Genomic DNA, 23,563 nt, shown 5'->3' with positions numbered 1-23,563 from the left:
CAGGTGGGAGTAAAGGCTGCTCCTGTTCTGATGACAACAACTGTCATGCAGCAGTTATCTGAACACAGAATTCATACTGCAAGAGGACTTATTTCCAAGGAATGTGAACGTTATAGCGAAAAATGGGGAAAAAAATCAAGAGTAGAAGTAGCTTGAAAGAAATTTTCTTTAAGCAAATGTATATTCCAAGATGTACATTTTAATGTCTGATTGGCACTGCACAGGTGCTTAATACTGATGAATTTGAAGTGAATTTAAATTTAATACAAAGATGATGGATTAAATTGTCTTAACTGTCAACCTACCAACATGCTGAAGAGAGGAACTTGTGTTTTGAAGTTTTGAAGTTTTGAACTAATAGTGACATCCTTAAAATGATGGTATGATACTCATGACATCACCAAATATTGAAGCTTCTGGAGAACAGGGTGAATAGAAATTGGACTCTTTCTCTTCATTCTGTAGCAGCTGGATCATTATACAGTCCCTGTAGTTCCATTTCTTCAAACTTTGTTAGCAAACTGTATAGGCATGGAAAACTTTTAAAATTGTAACTGTAGGCATCTCTGTCATTCTCCTACATGGAACTTTCTTTTCCAAGTGATTGTATCTGTAGTAATCTGAACAAAAACTAGCTGTCCTAAAATGGAGCAGTGGAAGGAGGAAGAAGATTTTTGCTTGTGAAAATAACCCAAGGGACTTTCTGTCTTCTGAGAGACCTGAATATTGCTGCTAAATTTATTTCTGTGAATTTGTTCTTGTTAAGCTTGCATACTAAAGAATGTTGGTAGTTTGGCAAGTGAAAAGGAAGATTTAATTTCAGGGGAACAGTGTCATTTTTTGGTCTGAATTTTGAGCATAATAGTGGAATGATAGCCTTTCTTGCTATTGTTCACTCTTTTTATTTAAAGGCACTGTAAGTGTAACTTCAAATAACTTACAGTTTTGATGGATACAAAATTTTATATTGATGGTCTCACAAAGAGTTAATTAGTATCACCTGTGTACCTACTGTTCTCTAGGTCATTGTTATCAAGAAAATTCTCAATGGAGTACAGGGAGAGACACTCTGCTTCTTTGCTTGCAGTTCAAATAGAGATGTATGTTAACCTTACCAGCCTGAAGTGCCCTGATATAGGAAAAACAAGACATGTATTTCACTATTTAGATGGAACATGTCTGAAATTCTTCCAAAGAATGGAAGGTGTATGTAAACTAAAACTTGCAAACATTATTTAAAAAACACATTTTAGACCAATGCTTGACTGCACTTGGCATGGAATGTTTTATTTAATTTTATTTTTGAAGCCTTCCAATATATGTTGGGTGTTTGAATTCTGTAGTAAGGTTGATTTGTCTCTGAAGTTAACTCTGTTTTCCACATGGGGAAGATGGTATTTGTCATTCTAATACATATAGAACGTTCACACGTACCATGTTCAGGTATGTTTAATGGGTGTATATTGAACAACAAAGCAAATTTATTTGCAACTTTTGGTATATGCCTACAGGAATTTTCCATTATTGCTTTCCTTTGACTCGTGGATCAAGAATGACCACTTGGGATGTATGCATCTCAATTTCCAGCAAACTGATCTTTGGGAAGGCCTGAAACTTAATGTCAGATAATTTCTATATTGCATTATCTTTCTGAAGCACAGTCGATATTTGTCTTTAGTGCCTGTGTTGTTGTTTTTTTTTTTTTTTGCTTTTAAACTACTTGGCTTCCTTCTAGAAATAGGCTCTCCTTTGAGAAATAAAAGGATTCAACTGTAGTAATGAGAAGCAATATGACTATTTTTGTGCTTTTTTTTCCACACCATCTCAATCAAACTCCTTCAATTGTTTGAAGAGGAATATGCTTGTTGCAGTTAGCACCAACAGTTACTAATGGTATGTTTAAAACAATGAGCAGAGGTTTTCTAAGAGGTTCTGTTTAATTGTGGGTATGCATTATGACTTTAAACTGCTCATATTAAAATGGGATGATAAAGGCGTGTCATCTTCATCACTAAGTTTTCCTGCTGGACGTTGTTGGATAATACAGGAGAGGTTGGTGCTAATCTGCATCCTTGCATGTTGAAAGAACTGCTGTATGAAATTTCAGACTGGCAACAAATATTTAGTTGTATGTTGAGACAGATCAGGATAGTCTGATTGGAAAACAATAAGACGGCATGAAACTTGATGATGACTTTGAAGACAGCATGAAAGTGATCTGGCCTTCTGCAGGCTTGTTAGTCTGATCCCTTCCTGGGGTCTGACTTCATAATAAATGCTGAAGGAAAGAATTAGTGTAGGGGAGGATTTTCCAAAGTTAGATCTGGCGTGACTAGCCTCATATATGTATTTGTTAAATTAAATTGTTTTTAGACAAAGGAAATGCAGTAGGTCAATATTCAGGGTAGGCTTAAATAACTATTTGGTGTGACTTTGTATAGGAAATACTGAGCTGTAGTATGTGGAATCTAGCAGATTTGCAGGATGAGCAGGGAGTTGACTCAAGGTGCCAGTAGTTCCTGCTGAAAAATGATGTAACGTTACTGGCAGAGTTCCTGGCTGGCAAATTTCATTAATGTGCTATTTAATTTTTTCAGTAAATTAAGAAAAAAAAAAAAAAGGAAGGTCTGAGGCATCATTAATAATAAAAAAGATATGGGGGTATGATGTAGCAGATGGATTGCCACAAACAAGGGAAAATCAGTGCTTTAAACTAAAAGCTTTCCGAAGAAGTATTGCTGTGGGGGGTTGGTAGTTTTGTTTTGATTTGTTTTTTTTCTTTGTAGCTTAGTTTTCTCTACAGAGAATAGAGGAGGCTGTCACTGGTGGTTTGACCTACTAGTATTGCGGCTGTGAATAAGGTGAGTGCTACTGTACATCAGGCAGGAATTTTGAGCCACTGTCAAGGAAGTATTAGCAGTGTTAGTCTTGGCATTGGAGCCAGACTCTGTGGAAAGTCACGTGCACAATCACGGGCAGACAAAAGAGGCAAGTTCTAGCTTGGGCAGGCATGGAGGGAACAACTAGGATGCTCTGCAGAAGTCTGGTCCTGAGGAAAGAACAGGCTCTTTTGTTTATTCTAGTTAAACAAAATCTTACAAGCACTGAATAAGAGGATCAGGTGGTAAATAATTTCCAGCAAGAGGAAAGAGCGTTGTTAGCAAAAGAGCAAGTAAGTTAGCATGGACTTCAGAAGAAACTGTAGCAGTTTGTTCAATTTCTTAGGCATATAGAGACCAATGGACTTGGGCTGTTTGGTGGTGAGTGGCTGTTTAAAGGTCTAAATCAAGAAGGGACGGCCTCAGACAACACATAAGGAACAGTGGATGTTGTCTGAAGTGAGGCTGAATTTGCAAAAGCATAGGAAGTGCTTAAATGTGAGACTGTCATTGCCAGAATATGGGGCAAAGCTATTACAAAGGAGGACAGGGGTATGTGTTGCACTGTCCCGTTAAGGTGCTGCTTTGTGACCCTTCATAGAAGTTAACACAAACTGAAAAGGATGATTACTTGTGTATTTACCCTTCCACTCCAAAGAACTAACAGTCTTCACTTGCAACAGGTTTACAGTTCTGAGGACAGCAGGTCTTTGATCATACAACCTGATGGAAGTACTTGATGTTAGAACTAGAGAAGGGGTTCTTTGTCTTTAATTTCTAGTAAGCAAGATTTTGAACTTGCTTGCTAGAAATTAATTTCCTGCTATAATAAAGGAGCTCATGTGGTAGCACAGGCAGACAATACTAGGTATAAGCTGTGACAGCTTTAAATATTAATTTTGGTGTATCCAACATAAGGTGAAAGCAATTTCAAAACAGATTTAAATGGATCTGAATGATATGTGGCTATGAGGTGATTAATGCGTCTACAAATGCAAATGAATTCTATGAGCGCAAAATCTTTAGCACCAGAATAAGGATCGGTGGAAGTCAGAAAGTTGAACTAAATGGAAACTTCCTTTCAGAGCAGAAACAAGAAACTATCTCAAGATACTACTTGATAGCAGTACTTGAGTGTGGAATGTGCATAAGTTCTTACTTCATTATAGAAAAGGAAGAGCATTATTAAGAGTCTGTTAACTACTCACTGTAAAGATTTGTAGTGTTAAGAACTTGATTCTGACATCCAGTTTAGCTGAGTGGTATTCATGTTGTTTTGCCCTCTTCCTGTGGAGGAGGGGAGTAAAAGTACTGTGTTACAAAGCCTTTGATTCTTCAGTGTTTGAGTACTGTGTCTTAGGACTGTCTATTGGAATGGATGTCAAAATTCAAAAGCAGGGATGTGATGACATTCTTAGCCTGACTCACTTTATACCTGGATCTGAAACTTGTTTGTGTGCAAAGGAGACTGAAGTTCGTGCAGCATGAGCTGTGTGAGTAACTTTTAGTTATTTAGAACTGAAAAATGATGCATCTGTTTCTTAAAATAAAGGCTAAAGTAAATACAGTTTTACTGAGGAAAAACAAAACAAAACCCTTAACTGCAGGAATTTTGACAACTGAAAAGAAGATTTTAACAGTTGGAAATGACTTCATATATGTGGCATAGATTTCTAGAGTGGGTGCTTGATCTAGGCATTGTGGAGAGGAAAATTTGTGCTTTTGATACCAAAGAGCAAGGATTGGAGTACAGAAAAGTGGTGTTAATAATTGCTTGTGAAAAGAAGTGGAGAAGAATTGGAGAAAGGAATACTAGGCAGGTAGGGGAAGCTAGCAGTGGCTGAACATCTAGGGTTGGGATTCAGAATATCAAAACAGGGAGCTTGCTTGGTTTTAGAGGGGAAGGAGTGAAATGGCATAGCGTTTCATTTATAGCAGAGGAAGAGAGGTACCTCTCTGAGGGAAGGTGGAGAGAGAGAAGGTGGAGATGTCTGAATTGGATTGAAGAACTAGAACTGTAAAAAATGATATGGGAATTGGGAGGCAGTACTGTTGAAAAGAAGAGGAATTGGGAGTGTTTGAACTTAGAGAAAATCAGCAGTAGAATCTGCTCACCATAATCTTCTCTTAGCCTATTTGTAACAAAACCCCAAATTCCCAAACTCTTTCCATTAAAGTGTATGCGTCATTGTAAGTAATTACTGCTTTTGGTTACAAAATAACCATTAATTTCTCATTTAGCTCAGTGTTAGAAGTATGCTCCAGGGATGCGAAGTCGTGCTTCAGAGTTGTGCAGGCTTCTTGTGATGCCTCTTGACAGTTTTTCACATTCTGCTTCCAAGAAGAAGAACAAGCAATGTTACCAACAAAACAAAAAAAAAACCCACAGAATTCTGGGGAGCGTAGTCAGGAAATGTCCATTATTTCAGAGGATCATGGTTACTTTTGCTGTTTCCGTTGGGAGATCTTGTGTACATGTACTGATACTCTCTGATAAATCTTGCTCTTTGTATAGGAGCCCACCTGACTGGCAGTGCTGGACCCAGCTGCCTTCAAAGCGCACATCATGGCCATGTGTGATGAGGAATGCTTAGTTACATGCTTTTTGCCTGTCACTGAGATGCTGCAATTTTTTCACTGAACTGAAGTGCTATTTCAGGGGAGAAAAAAAAAAAAAAGAAAGAAATTGGTTTTGGTTTTGATGGGAGCTGTGGCTTGAATGTCCCAAGGAATGTTAAAAAGGGGGAAGTAGGAGTGCCTGTCAGAGGGGAAAGGCTAGTCATGTAAGAGTTAAGTGTTGCCTATATTTTTCTTCTTGTGCGACTTTGCCCTAGAAAACTAGGCATAGCTTTTCCTAGGCCAGTAATTGACTGTTACCTTACCTTTTGTCTGGAGTCTGGTGAAGAAATAGTGAGTGATCAGATCACAGTGGAGTTGCTGGAGCTCTGCTCTAGCAGTAGAAAGTATTGAGTAATATTCAGTACTCCAAAATAAGGTGTGTGTCTTTCGCTTGAATTTTTGGTTTCTTATCTTCTAAACAGAAATAATGTTTTTATGAGATAAGAGAAGACTGTGGAATATGCTAATATTTAAAGCACTTAATTACAGTTGCTGGTGCACAGTGTAAAAGGAAAAGTCAAAATATGAAACAACAAAAAAGCCAAAAAAAAAAAACCCAACAAAAACCAGAAACAGGTAAATCTGTCTTCTGAGCAGGACTTGACTGCTGTATAATAAACAAGGTCTAGACAAAGAGAATTGAATGCAATATTGTGTCGAGTGCTTGAGTGAGCACTCTTACACACTGAATAAGGCCATCCACAAAGATGTGGTCACTATAATGCATATGCATTAAGTCCTTTGATTTTTTTTTTAAATAAAGTACTTGCGTTGCATGCATGAAAAATTTTCCTCTGATGTCACTTTTGTGCATGTATGCAGCTTATTTCTGTTTTTAAGAATAAAATTCAGAAGATCATCTGAAAAATTTTACGTGTATATAATTTTTTTGAATAGACAAGATGCTAAGCAAACTGGCTTGGTTTGACTACATTTGAAGTGCTGCACAGCATTGTAAGATATGTTACATGTTAGCATATTTAAGATTGCAGTCTTGTTCGGGGGGTTTTGTTTGTTGTTTTTTTTTTTCTTTAATAGCACTGATTAGTGTTGTTCTTTGACAGAAGTTGGTTATCAGTTTTCCACAATGCAGTGGTGTGGAGATAGGCTAATTTAATCCAGGGGACACCTGGATTTCCCTGGTTACACTAGTTCTTCTGGGAATACCTGACTGGACAGATGTCTGGGCAGAAAATGGGGTAGCATAGTGGTGGTAGGGTGAGTGGGAATTCAAGCTGAAGTCCAGGATCTAATGGCTAGAATTACAGCTTCCTCCTACCTTTTTTTCCTCATTCTGGTGTATACAAACTTTCCCATGTGAAAACTGTGGAAACAGCTGCTTTTGGGATGACATCAGGAGCTACAGCAGCCTCATGTGGCTGTAAGCTATGATTGCAGGGTACTACTCCAGAGAAGGATATTGCTCCTGAAGACTGATCGAGGGAGGGATGATCTGCATAAAAGTTAATTGCTGGACCGACCTCAATGACTTGGGTTCATAAAAATTCATATTGTAAGATTTTGGATACCTAATGTGTTTTGGGAAGAGAGTCTCTTTTAATAATTAAAAAAACCACTATTTTCAGAATAAAACTCTTACATTGTTGAGAAACTGAACAAGTGAATTAGCCACTATTTTTATTCATAAGTGTTCTATTTTTTCTTAAATAAAACTTACTTAAATTATTTGTATCTTACAATGTGTGTTTCACAGTTCCATTTCTAAATGTTTCTTGTTTTCAGAAACAAGACACTGGTCAGATTTTGTTGGATATGACCTATAGCCAGTTGGGTGTGACAGAAAAGGAGTATTTTGGTTTACAGCAAAATGAAACTTCAGTAGATTCACCTGTAAGTATAGTAAATAATAGATGTGTGTGTATGTATATGTACGTGTATATATACATACACATGCATATAAAAGTAAACAGCCATTATTTTTAAATATTTTTAATCCATCTAATAGTTTTTCATTTCACAGCGATGGCTCGAACCAAACAAACCTATTAGGAAACAGTTAAAAGGTAAGACTTAGTTTTTATTTCTTGATTGTAACTGTGTAGTTCAGCTTTTCTGTGTTCTTATGACTAGAATGAATACAGTTGTTGGTAGTGTATCTGTATGGTAGATTTTCTTTTAGAGCAAGTCTTATCTCTGCCAGTCTTTTAAGCAGAACTTTCTGCATCTCTTACTGCCCCTTGAGTGTTATTAGGACCTGGTGAATTGCTAACTGTGCTGTAACAGGGTCTGCAACAGGCTTCTCAGCACTGTTGGACATCAGGGTTGTGAAAGCAGTAGTGAGTTTATAGTGTCAGTAAATTCATCCTTACATGGAAGATAAGAAAGAGGGAATTTGAGGGAAGCCGAGCCAGTTTCATGTACAGGTTCTGACCAATTTTTGTCTCAAGTAAGATAAGAAAACTTAGTATTACACTAGTTTTTAATAAACAAAAAATGTGCTCCCAAGTCCATGCGTTGTTCAAGTATTTTTTGTTCATGAACAGTTTTGAGTAGTGCAGAATGTTTACCAAAAAGGAGAGCTCAAGGACAGGCCAGCCAGCATGCAACAACACGTATAGCAGCCCAGAGTATGTGACGTAGTAGAACTTGAGTGACAGTGTCCCAATTTGTGTTGGAAAACCTGAGCTATGTTTTTAAGATCTCTTATTTTTACTGTATGCTGTAGGTTGTGTAGGAATTCAGATAAAAACACAAGAAGTTAACGCAGTGGACTTCTGGTGTTTCTTTGTTTTTTCTATAATTAAGATAGAATTATCCTGATTGAAATGCTTCATATACATTTGCTGCTTTTTTCTTTTCTAATAATTAATCAAGCAAAGCAGCAAAGAACTAAATAGTACTTTTATGTAAAATAGCAGGCACAAAGTACTTAAAATGAAAGTATCATAATATGTAAGAATGTTTTCTTCTTGTAGTTGGTGAGGGGCGTCAGGAGAGACTTCTCTCTAATTAATGAGAAACCACAAGTAAAATACATGGGATTACTGTGTGGTTATTTGTGTAACTTTTCTGTAAACATAAACTTAAGAATTTTGGGTGTATCTTCTTAAAAAAGAAAATTGATTTGGTCTTCTAAAATATTTTAGGAGGTTTTCCCTGCACCCTTCGTTTTCGTGTAAGGTTTTTCATACCTGATCCTAACACACTTCAGCAAGAGCAAACCAGGTAATGTCTGTCTGATGTTTGATTCCGTAAACTAAGTATGTGTAAAGCCCTCATTTCCACCTCCTCAGAATGGCAAACTACAGTATGTTATGTAATATTACATAGTATAACCTTGTATAATTCTTTGTATTTAATGTGTTTGGAATTAGCAGCTTCATGTAATGCTCATAATAAATGGCTTCTGCTGTAAGCAGCCCACAGTTCCAAAATACAGGTAGAGTATAAGTTAGTTACAGAAATCTTAGTTGTTTTATTTGCACTATGGATTCCATTTCTGAAGCCTTCATGGCTGCCTGTTGTGCTTTCCTTCTTTTCTAATCCCTTAATTAACCGGATGCAGTGATTAAAAAATGGGAAGTTCAGTGATTAAGCTGACTGCATGCCCTAAGCATATCAGATTTTTCTTTGTATGAGCGCTGAGTCAGTTCTGAACATGTGTAGTAGATTTATTTCCAGGGGTGTGAGAGGGCATTGTTTGTTTTGTTTCAGGAAGAGCAGATAACAGTTCTTGTTTTCTAGATCTGACATTTTTGAAACAATTTCTTTGTTTGTCTTCTAGTTAATGTTAGAGAATATAAATAGTACAACATTATAGATGATTTTCGAACTGAAAAATAAAGTAGGGACCCATTCTGATATTTGCTCTTTATGCAGTTGTAAACTGTTGTGCAGTTCTAAACTTAAATTAGCGACAGGATGAGGGGAAATGGCTTTAAACTGGAAGAGGGTAGATTTAGACTAGATATCAGGAAGAAATTCTTCACTGTGGGGATGGTGAGACACTGGAACAGGTTGCTTACAGTGGATGCACCCTCCCTGGAAATGTTCAGGGCCAGGCTGGATGGGGCTCTAAGCAACCTGGTCTAGAGGGAGATGTCTCTGCCTATAGCAGGAGGGTTGGAACTACATGATCTTAAAGGTCCCTTCCAACCCAAACCATTCTACGATTCTATGAAATTATTCTAAGACTTGATCTCTGTGATTCTTTGCTCCCAGCTCTCCAGTGCTGCTCCCAAATAGTGTTGTCAAACGCTCTAATATGAGCAAGGCTAAATGGCTCCTGGGGGATTGTTCAAGAGCTTTTGTCAGCGTATGCTGCTTGACAAACATCTCATCCTCCATTGGTTATTAAAAACAGTCCCAAGATAGACTGTCACAGAATGTTTAAAAGAAATTATATCCCAAGTAGGTAATCCTGGAAGAAAAGAAGGCTGATTCTGTAGTGCTTTGTATTTTGCAGTGTTCATTATGACATAAATACTGTGGTCCTGTGGTTGTAGTATTGATGGTCAGACATCCTTAAAACTATTGTGAGAGAGAGTGGGTGCGTGAGTATGTCTTCGTAAATGCCATTAAACTTCATTCATCTGTTTGTATAGTTTGCCAGGAAACTTACCTCCATAGTAAAATAAAATCAATACTTTTAACGATTTAAACAGTACCTTTTAAATATGTGTTTTTTCATTTTTCCAAAAAATATTTTGTAGGCACTTATTCTTCTTGCAGCTGAAGACTGACATTGTGGAAGGAAGGTAATAAGAATCTTCAACTTCTCCATAATTCTCTTTAAAAACATAAACGAACAAACAAGCCTTTTTTTTTTTTTCTGAGAGTATCAATTCCTGCTATAAAGGAGTTCCTCATGAAATTCTGCTTAAAGAAATTTGAGTTGCTTGGAGACACTTCAAATTTTTGCACAGCTGATTAAGAGCGGTTTATAAGTCTGTTGTGATTGAGCTGTGGGAGATGTTGTTTCTGCACGTACATAAATTTCATAAATAGCAGTTCATGCTTTTGTTTCTCATTAGTCTTGGGATATCTTCCCTTTATAATGAACATATACCCAGTGGTTCCTTTCCCTGATTCCTTTGTATTTGTACAAAAAGTTGGTCCAGATACTTGCTACCAAATAGATACTACTGTTAAGATCTCATAGGAGGTATTGTTTATGGAATCACATTTGAACATTAGATCAGAGCTGTCTTTGTACTGGCATTTGGCTAATTTTAGTGTTTGTGTCTGGTTTTAAATATATTGGATTGCAACTATTAGAATAGTGTCCAGAGTCACATAAAAATCCCTTCTTTGGTTTCCAGAATAAGCATCCAGCAAGAATATGTCTTTTTAGGATGAGGTACATCCATTCGTGTAAGAAGCTGTTACACAACTAACCTGTGCAGTCTGTTTGGTTTGATGGTTAAACTTCACAATTAAAAATCAGACACAGTTTGAAGATAAACAAGTCTTTACGTGCTGAAATAGTTGGAAATACCTTGCTCACATTTGTATTTATATTGTCTATGTCTAAATAAGAATAATTTCTCCCTTTCCAGGTTGTCATGCCCTATTAATTCTGCTGTTGTGCTGGCATCATACGCAGTACAATGTAAGTAATAATCAATTTTTCTTTGATTAGTGAGTACGTTTTTGGTTGTTCTCCAATGAAAAATAAGGAAAGATTTCTTTATTTGTGTGGAATGTTCAGAATACCACAAGTGATACTTTGGAAAGGAGGGTAAAGTTGCAGCCTGGAGATGTTCTACATAGAAAAAGCCTACTTTTTGAGTCTGTCAAAAAAAAAAATTGATACAGTGATTAATGGTGTTCTTATTTGTGTGTGCTTGTAGAACATGTACTGTTCCCAATGTTGTCTTTTTTTTTTTCTTCAAAATCATAAAGCTTAGTGGGCATTACAGTAACTACAAGACAGCCTTCCAGGGAAATAAGAAATCACCTAGAGAACAGTTAAGGGGAAAGTAAATTAGCTATTATGATTAAGAAACACAAATGTTCTTACGTAACGTTTTTTTTCAGGAAATACTGATTTGTTAGATATGGGAAAACTGTCAGCAGTGATTCTGCTTACAATAATTTTCATCCTTTTCATCTGCCTGCTACTGGCGCGGAAAGAAGTTCCAAGGGTGATATTTTTCTGCTATCTTCTGTAGAAGGAAAAAAAGAAAAAATTTGAATCCTGTGCTTTAAAGGGATACTAGGTGGATGATTTAAAAACAGCTGAAGAGAGACCTTTCTCAGTATAGCAAAAAAAGATTAAAAAAAAATTATCAAAATACAGTTTGAAGGATCAGTGAGTTTTGCATTACAAAAAAAAAAAAGGTAGAATGGCTGGGGCAAGCAATACTATATAGCAAAGTAGAATGTTATATAATTATTTTAACACTAGTGATGTCCACAAATCGTTATAAGAGGACATTAAGCTAAAAAATTTAAATAAAGTTTTCAAAGAAGAAAATACAGTGTCAAGCTCTTGATATCTATGAAAATCCCAAGCGGCTGCAAAGAAATCACTTCTGTGTTTATTGTATTCTGTTCTCTTTTATTAAATGGACCTTTAAACACATTCCTACTTAATGAGTATGTTTGAAACCAAAACATGTTTTCCATCAAAGGCTAGCATCCCAGTTTTGTTGCAAAAGAAAATGAGTCCCCACGTCTGCATCACTGGGACAGTTTGGGCACTGGAATGCTAGAACTCTCAAAACCATTAAGGTGTTTAGTGGAGTATTGGCAACGCAATTGTGCTAAAGCAAGAAGATGAAAAGGTGCACTGAAGAAAGCAAATGTTTATGACAAGCTCAGAGTTAACAAGATTTTCAAAATGAGTTATGTCACAAGTAGTGCACCCCAAATGCCAAAGTAATTCCAATTTTCCTTCAGTTTTATCAGAGCTTTGCATACCTTCTCATGCAGTTAGTTTTACTAAAGGAAAATGAAGATCAGTAAAGATTGTGGAAGGGTGCTACGGTATGTTTTAATCTTTCTCTTTCCTGGTAGATTCTGGAATTTCCCATTCAGCTACTTTCCTGATTTTCCTATTAGTGCAATTACCAGTTTAAAAAAAAAAATCCTTTTTTTCTCTTAGGTATCATACATACAGCAACAGCTATCTTTATTTGCTGCTTCAGCAGAGAATGAAACATTCAATAAAGACATACTCCCTTAAAAGAAAGTAGTCTCTGTTTTGCTACCAGGTTATTGCCATTCAGACAATGATCGAATAGAAAGGACCTTCTGAAATCGGAGCATGTATTTCTCCTTACCTCCATGTGTTTGCTGGGATTCTTGTCAAGTAAAAGTGCTTTAGTTTTCTTTTGATACTTTAATCTCTATTTGTACTTTTTAAGGAGAGCTTAAGTTCGTAAGTATGGGGTATTTCCTTGTTAAAAAGCAATTGTTTGAAGTTGCCATGAAACAGTTTCACCTGAGCCATTTCCTGTGATGATTTTCTGTAACTTCCCTTTTATGCAGAGGGAGAGCTCCCAACTGTCTAAAAACGTTAAATCGTAAGTTAGTTTAATTTTGGCAAATGCATTTTTGCCAGAAGCAATTAGTGAATTTTGAGATCCTTTTTTAAGGAGAGCTTAACGAACTGCATCTCACATTTCAAAACTGCTTGAATAGAAGCATGCTCTTCCATAAAAATAACAAAATTTAGTAATGGATTGTACCCCTTGTTTCCTACCAGTGTAAAATGAGAATGTTATAGAGTCTATAAAATTAAATAATGGATGTGTTTGATGTGTCACTTTTTTTTATTCAAAATGTTATGTACCTGATTTATAAGCACTTGTTTCCTGTCATTGCCTGTAGTAAGTTCCCATTTCCATTTAAACATGCCTAACTACGGGTATGTAAGAGGTCCCATGGGTTTGGTGGGAATATGCTCCCATGTGTGTTAGTCCTTTGATGGCTTAGGACTTGAATCTGAAACACAGCAGCAAAGCCACCACAAAATACTATGAATACCTGTAAGCTTTATTTTTCTTGAGCTTCAGTTGTCCAGTGATTCACTGTGACTGCCTATTTTTTTTTCCTCCTCTAAACATAATTTCTCTTATCCCTTCTCAGCTGTGCTATGAGAAACAGGAGGTCTCTAGCACCCTGTTGTCTTTTTTCAGCAGTTTACTCAGGAAGGGGTTGATGGTTTGCTTGTGATTTAAAGGTTCTTTGAAGAAAAGGAAGCTTGTGAAGGTGAGGATTTTAGGAAGGGTGAGCTTAAAATGCACGTTCCTCAGGAATTAGGGGTCAGAGTTGCTTTCAGTTTGGGGAGTTCCAGCAGGAGTTGGACAAGGCTGAGATCGCATCTGCGTCAGAGTATACAGGCTGGAGGATTTGGAGGAACATCATGCTCATGAACAGCATCTCTACAAGTTAGAGTTGCACCACAGAGTTTCTCCAACCACTTTCTTCTTGCCTGATTCTTCTAACTAAATCGTAAATAGATAAAGCTTTTTATTTATTAATATTTTTTTAAATAAGTCATCAAAACCTTAGGTTTCCTAATTTGCAGAGAGTTGCCTCTTTGCAGCTAGTGCTTTGATTTTCTTTTTTTCTTTTGTATCATTAAGCATTGTGCTTTCCCATTCTTTTTTGAAGGGAAATAACATTCAGAAGGACATCATGCAGTCTGACATTTACTCAAAGATCAAAGTTTTGGCTACTCTCCAGGGTACTGGTAGCCCTTATGCTTTGGAACCACAGTCAGATTTGATAAATACAGAAAACTTTGATCTGAATTTCCAATATTTGAAATTATTTACCATATATGTGAGGTAGTATAAGGATTGTGTACGTGGCCTGTCTGTCCTTCTGTAGTGTGTAACTCTGCTGTTTAGTCAAAGGTGCATTTTATCATGTCTGCAACACTTGTCATCGACAGTACCAGCATGTTATTGGTGGTGGTGAAGAAGCCCTTGATACTAGAATCCGCTTAAGCAGATTAATTAAAATACTTGCCTGTTTTCTTTCACATGGCTCATTGTGGTCTAGGTTGCTGATCTTGAGCTTGCTGGCAGCTCGTAGAACTGCTCTGCTAAGATCATCCTGACAGCTTGTGTACAGAAGCTCTGCAGCTTTTTGGGGCTGATCTCCCTTAACTTCATTTTATAGTTGTGATAAGCAATACAGAGGACTTCAGGAGATCATTACTCCAATTGTTGTTTGTCTGTTATCATTCCACTATGCTGCAAATTGTTGTTTGAATCTATAATACTTTTAAACATTGAAGTACAGTGCTGTAATCTCTGAAATGGAGAATCCCAGACTGGGATATTGGCCATTGCCAAGGAAGTTGACTTAGAATCGTAGAATCATAGAATTGCTCAGGTTGGAAAAGACCTTCAAGATCATCAAGTCCAACCACAACATAACCATACTACTCTAACTCGAACAGCCCACCACTAAATCATGTCCCCAGGCACCACATCCAAATGGTTTTTAAACACATTCAGGGATGGTGACTCAACCACCTCCCTGGGGAGCCTGTTCAGTGCTTAACAACCCTTTCTGTAAAGAAGTTTTTCCTGATATCCAACCTAAACCTCCCCTGGCGCAGCTTGAGGCCATTTCCCCTTGTCCTGTCACCAGTGAGGAGAGACCAGCCCTGCTCTCACTGCAATCACCTTTCAGGTATTTGAGGAGAGCAATAAGGTCTCCCCTCAGCCTCCTCTTCCCCAGACTAAACAGCCCCAGTTCTTTTAGTCACTCCTCGTAGGGCATATTCTCCAAGCCCTTCACAAGCCTTGTTGCCCTTCTTTGGACCTGCTCCAGCACCTCAATGTCATTTTTGTATTGAGGCACCCAAAACTGAACACAGTACTCAAGGTGGGGCCTCACCAGTGCCAAGTACAGGGGCACATCACAGGATGACTTTCCTAATCCTGCTTACCACACCATTCCTGATACACTCCAGGATGCCATTGGCCTTCTTGGCCACCTGGGCACACTGCTGGCTCATATTCAGCCGACTGTTCATCAGCACACCAAGGTCCCTTTCCATCAGGCAGCTCTCCAGCCACTCCTCCCCAAGCCTGTAGGGTTGCCTGGGGTTGTTGTGACCAAAGTGCAGGACCCGACACTTGGCCCTATTGAAAAATCATATGGTTTACCATGGCCCATCGATGCAGTCTATCCAGGTACTTCTGTACAGCCTTTCTACCCTCTGGCACATCAACACTCCTTCCCAGCTTGGTGTCGTCTGTGAACTTGCTGAGGGTGCACTTTCCCCTCATCAAGATCATTGATAAAGATGTTGAATAGGAGTGGCCCCAGTTCTGAGCCCTGGGGGATACCACTTGTGACTGGCCACCAAATGGATTTAACTCTGACTTTTTACAGTGTCTTGAAGTATAAGTGCTATTTCTTCTATGTTTTTAAGGTGGATGAACCTATTAATATTTACTTCTGTGTAACATAACTAAAAATGGGAATAGAACAGTCTCACAAGGATCAGGATTTATGTAATACATTATTATAGTCATGATAATGAGTTGTAGTGAATTCTGAGGCACAAGTGACAGATCAGTGCAGTGTTAAGATGCATTAGTTCTACAAAACCTTTGAATGTCTTGGAAGTACTGATAATTGTTCCCATCCACAAGTATTTTATCTTATTCCTTGCCCCTATCCTCATAGTTTTTATTTGTTTGTTTTTTTGTTGCTGTTTTTGTTTGTTTTCAGGAAAAATGGCTCTTGTGCTTGGGATATGCTTCACTTTTCTCAGTGCTTTTTCTGATTTTGATTGTATGGTTTTTGAAGTACATTTTGTATTTGAGATCTACTGAATTGCTGTTTTTATTTTTTTTCATGTTTAATTGTGAGTTATGAGCAGCTGATTTATTTAATTTTCCAAAATGAAATGCAATAGGATGTTTGACTCGTTTTTCTTTTTGGAGTCTTAATGGATAACTTTGAAACCACTGTTGTGTATGTATAGTTATTTTTCTACAAATGTTCCTTCACTTTTTTTAATGCCTATTTTCTCATTCCATCTCACCACAAAGTGACTAGCTTCTGTGTGTTCAGCAACTATGTACAGTCATCATCAAAAGAAGTTGGTTTCATTCGTGTGATATCTAGTTCTACTTTAATCTCTGTCTATGTGGATTTTACTCATTTCAGTGCTCCATTTAGTGTCATTTTAGTCTCTTTTTAATAAGAGGCTACATTCCTATGTTGCTTCTTCAAAACTGTACTCTGCTGTAGTGGTTTTTCTTCTGATTCCAGAAGTATTTTCATAACGGAATATCTTGTATTTATATTTCTCTGCAGTAACTAGCAGTGCCTAAACTACTTCAAGTGTACTAATGAGGACACATCTTTTCCTTCTGTACTTCAGTGTTCACATGAAGACAGATTTACAATCAACTTTCAGTATCGTGTTTTACTCTTCTCTCTGCACTTAACTCGTTATTGGTATCCTCCTATGTAGACCGGTCATGTGGCTGTAACTATATTTTAACCTTGGATTGCAGTTTTCTCACCTGACAATTTTTACTCTTTGCTAAAAAGTTAACTAATGTAACCTTTTTGACTTAAACTTCCATTCATGTTATTCCTACAATATAATGAGAAACTGCTATTACTATATAATTTATATCCTGAACTTGTCCCATCATTTGTTAATTTTCCATTCCACTGGTAACATAAGCTGCTCATATTATTGTCCTCTTCGAAGATCAGGCAGTTCAGTTCACTTATTGTTTTATTAATGTCAAGTAAAATATTCAACACTGCAAAAAGTTACAAATTCATTGTGAAATGAATTGATCTTTTTCGGGTATACCTCCTACTTCTCAGGGCTTCAGAGAGTTGACACTAAACCTACTTTCAGGCACTAACTTCTCTCAGGATTCTTTTGAACTGAATTCTCTGTAATATCTGACTGATTCCAGATCATGCTGAGTAAATTAAGCATTCATACACTATCCTTCTGATGTTTGTGTTTGTTTGGAACACCTATATGCAAAAACAGGTTCTGGTGCTACTGCTTTGTACACAAACATAAGAAAACTTTCTAGAATTCAAAACCAACTTGTCTTCTGCACCTCTGTGACATTTTTCCCATGAATGGTGATACTTTTCTATTCCTATGTAAGTTATATGAAGCTAACAGCTGACCTTTTTACTACTATACTTTGTGAAACTGCCAGACATCTTTGTGGAAATAAAGAACAGGACCAGATTGAACTGCCAATATTTTGGTGCTGTTAGCATTCAACATCAATTTCTAAAACTGGAGACAAGCAAACTGTTATCTTGATCATGTAACAGGAGTTTGCACGTCAAAAATAACATGCATAAGTGTAACCACAGAGAATTTCAGCTTGGAAGAGACTTCTTCAAAGTCAGATCAGGTTGGTCGGGGTCTTTTCACTTCAGCTTTGAGTTGCCAGTGTTCAAATTTGTCTGTTGCCCGTCATCTTTTCTGGTCTTCCCATCTTCTGCATCAGAATTCTACCAAAATGTCTAATTTTTTTAATTTTATTTTTTTACCCTCACTTGAACTAGTCCTTTGATTCCTTTGTTGCCTTTCTGCACAGAAGTTTTTCTGCTGTCAGGAAAAAGAGACAAAAATATGCAGCCTCCCACATCATTCTGACTGAGCAAGTTCTTTGTTTAAAAAAAAAAAAAATCTGAAGAAAGCATGATTTATTTAGGCTACACTAGGGCATAGACAGTTCATATCCTTTGTCAACATGTATGGGCTCAAGATCTTTTTGTTGTTTTTTCAAACATTCTTAAATTCATACGGTATTGAATTGGGACTTCACCCAAGGAAAATTATTATATGGTTCCTTGGCTATTGCAATATCAGTTTACTGAGTTATAAAAGAAATGCCTTTTTACACTGAATATTGCCTTCTGTATGAATTGTTCTGTTATATTCCCTTCTTTAAAGCTTGTCATATTAAATATAAAACTGTAAAATACAGGGAACTGATATGAAAATAACTGATTTTTTTAATTCTTTCTTGGTTCAAATTTATTGCTCTTACCCAGTTATTATGATTTAAAGAGCAAATAGAGTAGGAAAAAATGTGTTTAAAAAAAATCAAATCAGGAAACACACCTCACTTTTGTTTACTGCAACTTCATATTCATTCAGTCTGTATCAGCTTCTGTTCTGATCACTTAGGCCAGCAGCAATGTCAGGAGAAACTTTGAAAATATCATAATGTACTCTTTCCCCCAGTCTCTGCTGCAAAAATCCAATAAAGAGGTGGAAGCCTTATGGATTTTACTGTTGTCTTGACACTCCCTAATTTTTTCTCTTTCTTGGATAAATAAAATCCTGCTCAAGACCATTACTCTTTTAAGATGTCTGCTCATCAGTGTTTATAGTTTCTCTTTCACTGTGTCAGTTGAAGTGTTGTCTGGGGAGCTGAAGAAGAAGCAAGTAGTACTCTGAGCTGCTCCCTGTATTGGTATGACCTCACATATCTAGGAGAAGTGAAAAAGAGACCAGAGCAAATTCCATATGTAGAAGATGACTAATTAGAACCTGTCTCATATTGAATGAAAAAAAAAAAATTAGATATAGTGTTGAGAGACATGGTTTAGTGGGGTTATTGGTGGTAGGTGGATGGTTGGACTGGATGATCTTGTAGGTCTTTTCCAACCTAGCTAATTCTATTCTATGATTGTACCTGTAAGTTATTTCTGAAGTACGCCTGTTTTTATTTTTACTTTTCCTCTAGCCCAAATCATTTGAATCTCTCTTCTATTAAATAATGGTAACAGAATTGTTCCTAAAGGTTTGTTCTTTAACTTCATGATTTAGTTGCTGTTTTCCATACTGTGGTATAGACGGTAAACACAGATACTTTTTCCTGTGCTAATGTACGCACCATACAGAAAAGTTTTGGGAATCTTTAATGGTTTCTTGCATATAAAAAGAAAACTTCATGCTCTCAAGCAAAAAAGGAGAACTGTACAAGTTCTAGTGAATTGCTTAAATATCCCATAATTTTAGGGTTTAATGTCTTCAGGTATTTCATAAAAGTACCAAAGTTAACATGAAATAAAGGTTTTAAATTGAAGCTGGGTAGGTCTGCCAGGTTGAGTCAACCGCCTTCCTTCTACAAACCTTTCATCTTTATAACAAGAGTTACGTGTATCTGTCTCTTCCAGGATATAAATTTATGGTGACATATTCTTAAATAATATTTGCATGGACTGGGGCTGTAGATTTGTGGTCATTTATACTTTCATGTTTTCATATATCCCACCAACTGTGTATAAGAATTATTTTTTATCTAGTAACTATTTAAAAATATATACTGTTCAGTATCATTAATTAAAGGGTAAAATTTTAAGGAATGTTGTTTTTAGTTTATTTTTCTATAAGCATGCGTTTAATTTTGGTAGCAGCATGTTACTACTGTGTGTGAATCAGGAATTGTTTCTTATGCTACATTAAATAATTCATGTTCAGCAGGGGCAAAATTAACAGTTGAATTCTTAGGGCAGTTTCCAGTGGATCTAGTTAGAGCAGTTTTTACAGTGTACAGAGTAGTTGCTTTTTAAGTGACAGATATAACTGAAGACTTCTGATCTTTTATGGTCAAGTAAAGATAAATTGATTTCATTTGTCTTTCTGGAGCATTTTGCTTCCCTTTAATGTTACAGTACTACTTGTCTGTGCCAACATGGCACATACTGTACTACCTGTGTGGTGGTGTTACAGATTGGGTTGCAAAAGTGTGGCTGTATGAGTAAGTGAAGTACTGATCTTTTTCAGTACCTGAGATTATATTTAGGGTAAGCATATTTTGAAAAGTTTTTCTTTGTGGACATAATACAGTTAACTGTGTTTAACATGGCTTGTCCGCAGGGAAATAATTTGTAAGTCTTGCATTTCCCCTTACATGTGCGCGTTTTATTTTAATAAGGAGAAAGGATTTCTTCTAATTGATAATTAACTATGAAAGCTTTGTGTTTATTGTTTTCCAACAGCACAACTTGGAGACTATGATGCTTCAGTACATCATTCAGGATATCTGTCCAATTACAACTTTATACCAGAACAGAACAAAGATTTTCTTACCAAAGTAGAAGCACTACATGAACAACACAGGTAACATTAATTTTTAGTTTTCTCTTGTCTCGTGAGCTCTTAAAAAAAAAAAAAAAAAAGTACAAAAGGAAGATTCAAGTTAGTTATATTTCATATAATGTGTATTAAATGAAAATCTTGGTTTCAGTATGTAGGTGCAAAATTAATCTTTTTCAGAGTCTAATGCCAGTGTGTTAGAAATTTATTTCATGAAGTTTTAACTATTACAAGGAGTAGAACAGTTAGCATAGTACATTGTTAATGGCAACCATCTAGACCACTGAATTAGGTATATGTGATTTTTTTGGATCAAGGGTCTTTGACCCTGAAATCTTACAGGATTGATCCTACAGATTTGACCTGAAATCCTACAGGTTTTTCTTGTTCCCCTATGGAAGGGGTGGTACAGAAGGGAGCCAAGCCTCAATAACAGTGCTTTCTCTTTTCTCCTGAGTGTAATATGAAGATTGTAATTGGTTATTCCAGTTGAAGTCTACTGCTGATTACTCTTGCTAACCTTGCTAATTTGTGCCTTGTAAGACTGCAGATTTAGAATTAGCGGTGTTGCTCAGATACTCATGCTGCATGCAAATATGTTAACCTAAGAAACTGTTTGTGAGTATTTGAGCAAGTGGAATCTGAATCTCTAAAGACTGATGCTCTGTCCTTATTTTTATTGCAGCAGAACTAGTTCCCTGCTCTCCTAGTTCCTTTGATTTCTGCCCTAAAATATCTCAATTTTCTTCTTCCCCTAATATTCCTGAATATTTTTTTTGCCATATTTCAGTACTCTAACTATTCCCTCTTCTTTCTTTACCACTGATGGATGTAGTGAGTAGTTCAGAACTTCACGTGTGGCTGCCTAGCACAGTCCAGAGCATGCATGCCATTTTGTCAGTTATGGGGACAAAACAGAGATAACCGAACTCACACAGCAACTCTTCCTTTAGCATAAGTAGTAATCTGGTTTGCTTTTCTAGATGTTCAAGTTCAGGAACACAACACTTGAGGCCTCTACTCCTTCACAGTTAAACTGATTCTAGAAGTTTCCAGAAGGCTAAGATTTCTTTAGGAGGGAACTTGTAGACAGGCATGAATAAATTCAGTCATCTTTAGGAAGACCTTGTCCTGGAGACTACTGAGGGAAGACTCTGAGGAATCTTGGAGTGGGTATGCAGGGGTCATGGCTTTGCTGCTATAGTAGCCAAAGATATGACTGGTTATGTCCTGCAGAGGACAGACTAGAAGCCTGCACAGATCTGTGGTGATATGTGTTGGAAAGCACTTTATTTTCTGGATTCTTTCAGTGAAACCAATGCTTTCATTGAATGGTTTTGGTAGATTAGTCATTGGTAGCTGTTGTGGTAGACTGAAGTCTAACTGTATTGCAAGCACTCTGTTCAAATAGGTCATGTAATAAAAGTTATGAATAACAATACTTGAATATACTGCACTAGGAAAAAAATAATTCTTTATTCATTTACAACATTTTTTGATGCTTAAGTTTTCAGACATGTTTGTTTTGGAGTTTAGGGAGAGGGAGACAGGTTATTGTGTATTCTGGCAGTATTCCTTGCGTCCCTCTTGGCAAGTATAGTGAATACGGCTGTCTGAGACATTGTTTTGATGAGATCAGTGCCAGCAACATATTTGACATGAATGATTGTGGTATTCACTGGACCTTCTAAGAAAGAAATATGAAAGAGTGAATTTCTCATCTTATAGTTTGAGGAGAGCAATGTTTTGAAATGAGATCTGAAGTGAGTCAGTAGTATTACGCACACCCTATGGCAAATATTTTAAAATTATGTTAAGTTTTTAAACCATTGTTAGGATTTCGAACCTAGCCCTGTGAATATTTGTTCTTCTTCATTCGTTCATATCTATCCTTTGAGGATCATGGGAAAAAAAATAGTCATAATTGCTGAAACGCAATATAGATTTGAGAAGACGCGTTGCATCATATTTGCTCTAGCCCCGATGCAATATTTTTAACTGAATTTCATATTATTTTGCCAAATCTGAGATGGAAGTTCTATGAACATACTTAAGACACAGTTCAGCGGATGGTAGGTGCTGAGAAAGCAACTGCTATCATTTCAAACTAGTAAAGCTTGAGAAATTTGCCTCCTGTGTTCCATCTCCAAGTCTGTAGAGGAATTCTTTTCTCTTGCCTGTTTATTTTACTGAGTAATTCCCCACCATTAGGGGCCTGTAGTGTTAGCTTCCTCTTTACCAGAGTGGCAGGTCAAGCAAACAAAAAAATCTTAAGTCTGTGCTGAGGCACTTCTTACTGGCCTTTCAAGACACAAGACATGATTAATCTGATGTAGATGATATAAGCAAACTGAGAATTAAAACTTGTAGGTATGTCTTGTTGGTATTCATCCGACTTTCCTTATCTTCCTGAGCGAAACTCTTAATCAAAATTTAACAAAATGAAAATATACACTTGGGGGAACATTAGGTTTTCTGTATTCAGCATCCTGTTGCATAATCATGTTGTCATTTTGTATGTTTGTTTTCCATTCTCAACCTTTCTGACACAGTGAAAGACACAAGGTCAACTTCTTTTTTTGAAAATCAAGGTGATGGTAGTCACCATAAATGTAGATCTGAGTGAGTTATCTGCGAAGAGCTTTTTGTTTCCCAGTCCTTATTCCAGTATTGTGACATTCTCAAGCCACACTGCTGACAATGTATTTATTACTCAACATAACTTGGTCTTTCTAATTGGTTTCATGAAGAATAATATTTGTTAGAATGGCAGTTTCAGGGAAGATTAGTATGGTTTGGAATTTAGAAGGATGGATAGTATCTTGAAGTAATAGATGGCCATCTTCCAAGGAAAAGACTCCTTTAAAAATCAGAATTACTGCTTTATATGAAATGCCTTTCTATCTAGAGTCCTAACGTAACATAATGTTACATGTTTTTCTTATAGGTTGCTAGTTTAAATCACATTTAATTAACATAATTTAATGGGCATAATTTGTTGTTTTTTCCTGGACTTAGTATTAGC

The 23,563-nt window shown here is 36.7% G+C and overlaps 1 protein-coding gene across 7 annotated transcripts in view; it reads left to right on the top strand.

Moving 5' to 3' along the window:
• Positions 1-23,563, top strand: part of PTPN3 (protein tyrosine phosphatase, non-receptor type 3) — a 161,217-nt gene that overhangs the window by 71,425 nt on the left and 66,229 nt on the right. For 3 of the 7 annotated variants that reach the window (XM_021386948.1, XM_021386950.1, XM_021386951.1), the window contains exons 3-8: positions 7,242-7,349; positions 7,465-7,522; positions 8,606-8,684; positions 10,172-10,216; positions 11,018-11,070; positions 20,442-20,562. In XM_021386948.1, coding sequence (XP_021242623.1) covers positions 7,242-7,349; positions 7,465-7,522; positions 8,606-8,684; positions 10,172-10,216; positions 11,018-11,070; positions 20,442-20,562 — 464 coding nt within the window. Of the gene's footprint in view, positions 1-2,786; positions 2,862-7,241; positions 7,350-7,464; positions 7,523-8,605; positions 8,685-10,171; positions 10,217-11,017; positions 11,071-20,441; positions 20,563-23,563 lie in introns of those variants that run through there. The other 4 variants (XM_021386954.1, XM_021386953.1, XM_021386949.1 and 1 more) reach the window with 4 other exon arrangements.

The sequence above is a fragment of the Numida meleagris genome, chromosome 2, assembly GCF_002078875.1.
Source record: "Numida meleagris isolate 19003 breed g44 Domestic line chromosome 2, NumMel1.0, whole genome shotgun sequence".
Taxonomy (NCBI): Eukaryota; Metazoa; Chordata; class Aves; order Galliformes; family Numididae; genus Numida; species Numida meleagris.
This window is presented reverse-complemented; position numbering and strand designations above follow the sequence as displayed.